Source organism: Ammospiza caudacuta, chromosome 7 (assembly GCF_027887145.1).
Source record: "Ammospiza caudacuta isolate bAmmCau1 chromosome 7, bAmmCau1.pri, whole genome shotgun sequence".
Lineage (NCBI taxonomy): Eukaryota > Metazoa > Chordata > Aves > Passeriformes > Passerellidae > Ammospiza > Ammospiza caudacuta.
Window position 1 is genome coordinate 4,943,702 of NC_080599.1, and position 6,000 is coordinate 4,949,701.

Here is a 6,000-nt window from a genome sequence, read left to right on the forward strand (position 1 = left end):
GGCTGAGGGCTCTGCCTGCAGGCACTGAGGGGACAGGAGCCAGGCAGAGACAGGCTGAAGGAAATCAGGATTGGGAAGACATTGAGCTGAGACTTCACCTGGGGAAAAATCTTCACAGCCCTGGGCATGGTGAGTGTGTGGGTGCAGGGCAATGTCTCCTGTGATCCTGGAGGGATCTCCTGGCGCCAGCACACCCCACAGCCTGGGGGATGTGTCATGAGAACTCTCCCAGTTTCTCTGTCAGCAGAGGAGGAGGAGGAGGAGGTGGATGTGCTGCAGAGCGGGGCTGCCCTGGGCACCGTCAGAGGGACAGGGCAAGACGGCTCCTGCTGCCAGGGACAGCTGCAGGGGATGAAGCTGGGGCTGCAGCCAGGGCTGCTTAGAGCTTCAGCTCATGCCCAGCTCATTTCTAAAGTGGACTTGTCATGAGCTCATTCAGGGCAGGAGTTTCCTGCGTGGGTCTCTGCTTTCCTGGATCTGTGCTCCCACTTTTCCCTGGCTCAGCTTGGTGGCAATGGAAACTCAACTGTCCAGGGCAGAGCAGGGGCTGAGGCTCTTAAACCATCACACTGAGGATTCCTGGGAACCTCAGCAATTGCCTGCACCTGCCCAGCCTCCAGATCCATGCACCTTTCCATGGTGCCCAGGCTGGAGGAGCTGTTCTTTAATCCCTGCAGGGCCCAGCAGCTGCAGGGCAGGGCCGGCCCAGGGGCTGGGCTGGGCTCTGGCAGCTCTGGCAGGGAAGGAGCCCGGGGCCACAGGAGCAGCTCTGGCTGGGACAGCTCCAGCAGCAGAGCCGTGGGCAGGCAGGGAGGGAGGCAGTGCTGAGGGAAGCCCTGCTGCAGGGCAGATGTGCCACCTGCTAGGCCTGACCTGCAGGGCAGACACTGCCCTGAGCAGCACAGTTCGTGTGTCCCCTCGCAGCCAGCACAGCCCTCAGCCCGGGGGCTCAGGGCCCTCAGTCCCTCCTGGGCCGGCAGAGCAGCCCCAGAGATGAAGGGCATCTCTGCGGCCATGTGCCCATTCCCTGCTGTCCAGGGCCTGAGGGCCACAGTCCTGCCCTACTGCTGCCTGGCACGGGCTGCGCAGGGCTGGGCAGGGAAAGGCTTTTCCTCAGGCCCGGCTGCCTCTCTCTCTTGGCCTTGCCCAGGTGCTGCTGGCATTGCTGAGGGGCTCTCTGCAATGGCAGTTCCAGCTGCAGGGCCAGGCCCAGCCCTTGGGCTCCTCCTGTGCACGCTGAGCACAGCAATGGGGTGTCCCAGCTCCCTGTGCCCGGGCAGCTCTGGGCAGGGCAGCCTGGGAGGCTGGCAATGAGCCCACTCTCCTGACTCTGGGAAAGGCAGCAGCCACTTTGTGTGCCAGGGATCCCTCTGCTCTCAGCTGTGTATCCCGGCTGTCCAGGGTAACACAGGAGTGGATTTCAGAAAGGTGCAAGTGCAGGGCAGCTGGAAAAGGTCACCTGGACAGAGCAGCTCCCCTCAGTCTGCACTAAGCCTCAGAAAACCCTCCTGCCTTGCTGGACAATCTGTTCTCCATAGGTGCAGCAGAATCTCTCGTTCTACCTTCTGTTATCCCCCACCCCTTCACCCCGGAAGCTCCTCTGCCTTAGCTGAACCTTCTTTATCCAAGTCCCCAATACCTGGACTGTCCCCGGCCCTCACTATTCCCCTGCACTGACTGGGGGTCAGGGCTCACTCCCAGGTGTCCTGCAGGTCAAGGTCCAGCTCCTCACAAAATATTGGCCAGCAGCAACCAGGGCTCCAGTAAAAAAGGTGAAGGAAGATCTCTGAGACATGGACAGAGGAAGGTGTTTAGTGTCAGGAAAGGGTCTAAGAGAAAGGGCTTTGATTTTTCTGAGAGAAATCTCCCCTCCATTTCCCTGTCTTTCCTGCTTCTGTAGGTTGAAATTTACAGACACAGAGAATGTCCAACAGCAGCTCCATCAGGCACTTCCTCCTGCTGGCATTCGCACACACGCGGCAGCTGCAGCTCCTGCACTTCTGCCTCTTGCTGGGCATCTCCCTGGCTGCCCTCCTGGGCAACGGCCTCATCATCAGCGCCATAGCCTGCGGCCACCACCTGCACACACCCATGTTCTTCTTCCTGCTCAACCTGGCCCTCAGCGACCTGGGCTCCATCTGCACCACTGTCCCCAAAGCCATGCACAATTCCCTCTGGGACACCAGCAACATCTCCTACTCAGGATGTGCTGCTCAGGTGTTTCTGTTTGCCTTTTTCATTTCAGCAGAGGTTTCCCTCCTGACTGTCATGTGCTACGACCGCTACGTGTCCATCTGCAAACCCCTGCAGTACGGGACCCTCCTGGGCAGCAGAGCTTGTGCCCACATGGCAGCAGCTGCCTGGGCCAGTGGCTTTCTCAATGCTCTCATGCACACAGCCAATACATTTTCACTGCCCCTGTGCCATGGCAATGCCCTGGGCCAGTTCTTCTGTGAAATCCCACAAATCCTCAAGCTCTCCTGCTCACACTCTACCCTCAGGAAACTTGGTGTCATTGTGGTTAGTGCTCTTCTGTTGTTCGGTTGTTTTGTGTTCATGGTTTTCTCCTATGTGCAGATCTTCAGGGCTGTGCTGAGGATCCCCTCTGAGCAGGGACGGCACAAAGCCTTTTCCACCTGCCTCCCTCACCTGGCTGTGGTCTCCCTGTTTGTCAGCACTTGCATTTTTACCTACCTGAAGCCCCCATCCATCTCCTCCCCATCCCTGGATCTGGCCCTGTCAGTTCTGTACTCGGTGGTGCCTCCAGCCCTGAACCCCCTCATCTACAGCCTGAGGAACCAGGAGCTCAAGACTGCACTGTGGAGACTGATGACTGGATGCTTTCAGAAGGATTAAACTGGTTGCCAAATTCTGTAAATTACTTTTTATAGAAGTCATCTTTGATACTTCCTGTTGGTTTCTTTGCTTTACTTTTATAATATTGTCCCTAAACAAAAGCCATTTATCCTGACATATCTCATTTTGTTCCTCCACACCTTCACTGTTACCCACAGACTGTGTCAATGAGGAGCGATGCTCCTGGTGGGTTTAAATGACCTTAAGGACTTCCAAGCAGACTTTTCACAGGCGATCCCCCTTTTGTTCCTTCTCTGGAGCTGCAGCAGCAATGTCTGTGTGCAGAGCTGGGGGCAGATCAGTGCTGGCACAGCAGCTGTGCCCAGCAGCAGCAGCACTTGCTGTTGCCAGTGCTGCTGCCATGGCCCTGCCCTGCTGCCCTGGTGGCCCTGGTGTTGCTGCAGGGCCTGAGTGCTCTCAGGGCTGGGCACAGTCATGGGGGTGGCAGTGCCGGGGCTGCAGCAGGGACAGGCCATGGGCACTGCTGGGGCAGCACTGACACCTCAGGCCAGGCCCTGGGGCTCCAGGCTCCTTGCCCAGGCTCTCTCAAGAACACGGCCAGGCCAATGCTCAGCACAGAAAAGCCCCGTGAGCAGCCCCAGGCTGGCGATGGGCAGGCTGGGGGCAAACAGTATGGCTGGGGCTCTGCAAGGGCCCTGGGGCAGACGGGAAGGAGCAGCAGAGCAGGGGCTGATCCATCCCCAGTGCGCTGCACAGCTCAGGGCAGTGTCCCAGAGCGTCCTGATGGAGCTGCCAACAACACCCCCCCTCTGCAGCCCTGGCCTCTCTCCCAGCTCACACAGCTGCCCCATCCTTGCAGGCACAGACACGGTAGCACTGGATCAGGAACCCCTGTTTGCATTGCACACAGCAGGGATAGCACCCCCATGCTGTTGGTGTGGGGACATGAACCTGAGGGAGCACAAATGCCATCAGCCCCTGGGGCCAGCAAGGGCTGGGGGACACCAGGGAAACCACTCAGCTTTGTCCTGGCCTCTGCAGTCTGCCAGAAAGTTTGTTCCCATCAGCTGGGAGTTTCCTGTCTCACTGCAGATGCTGTTGCCACTGCTCCAAGGGTGGTTTCAGAGTGTGCCAGAAGAAGCAAGGTTGGAAAAGACCTTGGAGATCATCAAGTACAACCTGTTCCCTGACACCACCTTGTCTCCCTGAGTCTCCTCCAGGATAAACAACCCCAGCTCCCTCAGTCACTCCTCACAGGACTTGTGCTCCAGACCCCTCACCAGCCTTGGTGCCCTTCTCTTGACATGCTCCAGCCCCTCCATGTCCTTCCTAATCGAGGTGTGGCCTTACCAGTGCTGAGCACAGGGGAAGAATCACTGCCCTGCTCCTGCTGGCCACACCATTCCTGATCCAGGCCAGCAGCCATTGGCCTTCTTGGTCACCCGGGCACACTGCTGGCTCCTGTCCAGCCTGCTGTCCATCACTCCCTGAAGGTTCCTTTCTGCCTGGCTGCTGTCCAGCCACTCTGTCCCCAGCCTGTAGTGCTGCAGGGGTTGTTGTGGCCAAAGTGCAGGACCCGGCACTTGGACTTGTTAAACCTCACCTTGTTGTATTTGGGCCCTGGATCCAGCGTGTTCAGGGCCCTGTGCAGAACCCTCCTACCCTCCAGCAAATCCACACTCACACCCAGCTTGGTGTCATCTGCAGACTTGCTGATGCTGGACTCAGGCCCTTCATGCAGATCATCAGTGCAGATATTGAAATCCACGCTGGCTGGCTCTGACCCTCGGCCATCCTGTGGGTGCCCTGGGATGGCACTCAAGGTGATCTGTTCCATAACCTTGCCGGGCACCCAGGTCAGGCTGACAGGCCTGGAGTTGCTCAGGCCTCCTTCCAGCCCTTCTTGGGGATGGGCTCACATTGGCACCTCCAGTTCTCTGGGACCTCCCTGCTGAGCCAGCACTGATGGTAAATGACGGAGAGCAGCCTGGGGAGCTCATCCATCAGCTCCCTCATCCCCCTGGGATGGATTCCATCTGCTCCCAGAGACACCTGTGAGCATCTGAGTGGCTCAGCAGGTCCCCAGCTGCTTCCTCCTGGATTACAGGGGCTGTTGTGCTCCCTGTGCCCGTCCACCAGCTCAGGACTTGTCCTGAGGACAACTTGACTTAGTCTTGAAAACTGAGGCAAAGAAGGGGTTAGGTACCTCAGCCTTTCCATCATATTTTGTAACCACATCTCCCCTAATAATGAATAGAGATTCTCCTTGTACCTCCTTTTGCCATTAATGTATTTATAGAAACATTTTTATTATCCTTCACAGAAGTGGCCTGGTTAAACTTTAAGCTTTTACCTCTCTTCTTTCTGCATGACCTAACAACATCCTTAAACATTTCCTGAGTTACCCACCTCTCTGTCCAAAAGCTGATGCACCTTCTTTTTTGCCCCATGTTCCTGCAAAAGGCCCATCACATACAGAACGTCATCTGTTGGCTAAAGAACGCCTCAGAGCAGGAAAATACAAGAGTCTATAAAAAGAAGGAAAGCAAGCTAGTAAAGTAAAAGAAGAAAAAGAGGCTGGGAAGGCTGACAAAAACTGGGACCTCCCTGACCACTTACCTTGTCCTACCCTTGCAGTACCCCAAATCTTTTCTCAAATTCCTCTTTCTGTGGACCCAATTCCTCCTCCTCTCCCAGCTGTCATTCCTTTACCACCTCCTAACCCAGTTATACCTCCAACACCTTCCCCTCAACCCTCTCCTTACTCTCTTTACCCTTCACTACTGTTCCCGTACCTCTACTATCTCATGCACCCCTTATTCACCAGCAAGTTCCTGCTCTGCCTCCCCCAGCACAAATGAGAAGCCAAACAACATCTCAGAATCTCATGCCCAAGAGTGAAGTTACCCAGTCAGCCTCCACAGCTGATGTTGTAACACCTGGTCCAAAGAGGCTAAAGTGGAAAAATTGTTCCCCCTCAGAGAAGTTCCCATAGGTGGGGTGGCCAGTGAGATTGGATTTGTAAATGCTCCTTTGACTGCGTCCGAAGTTGGAAACTTTAAGAAAGAATTGTGAAATTTAGTGGAAGACCCAGTAGGAATAGCAAATCAAATTGATCAATATTTAGCCCCTAATATTTATACATGAGGAGAATTGTACATCTTAAACATCCTATTTTCCCCA

At 55.8% G+C, this 6,000-nt stretch overlaps 1 protein-coding gene across 1 annotated transcript; it reads left to right on the plus strand.

The window, feature by feature from the left end:
* Nucleotides 1-1,923: 1,923 nt before the first annotated feature.
* Nucleotides 1,924-4,600, plus strand: LOC131560225 (olfactory receptor 14A16-like). The gene is made up of 3 exons (XM_058808891.1): nt 1,924-2,766; nt 3,677-3,687; nt 4,525-4,600. Exons 1-3 carry the CDS (start codon nt 1,924-1,926, stop codon nt 4,598-4,600), a joined length of 930 nt encoding a protein of 309 aa, XP_058664874.1.
* The last annotated feature ends 1,400 nt before the right edge of the window (nt 4,601-6,000 follow it).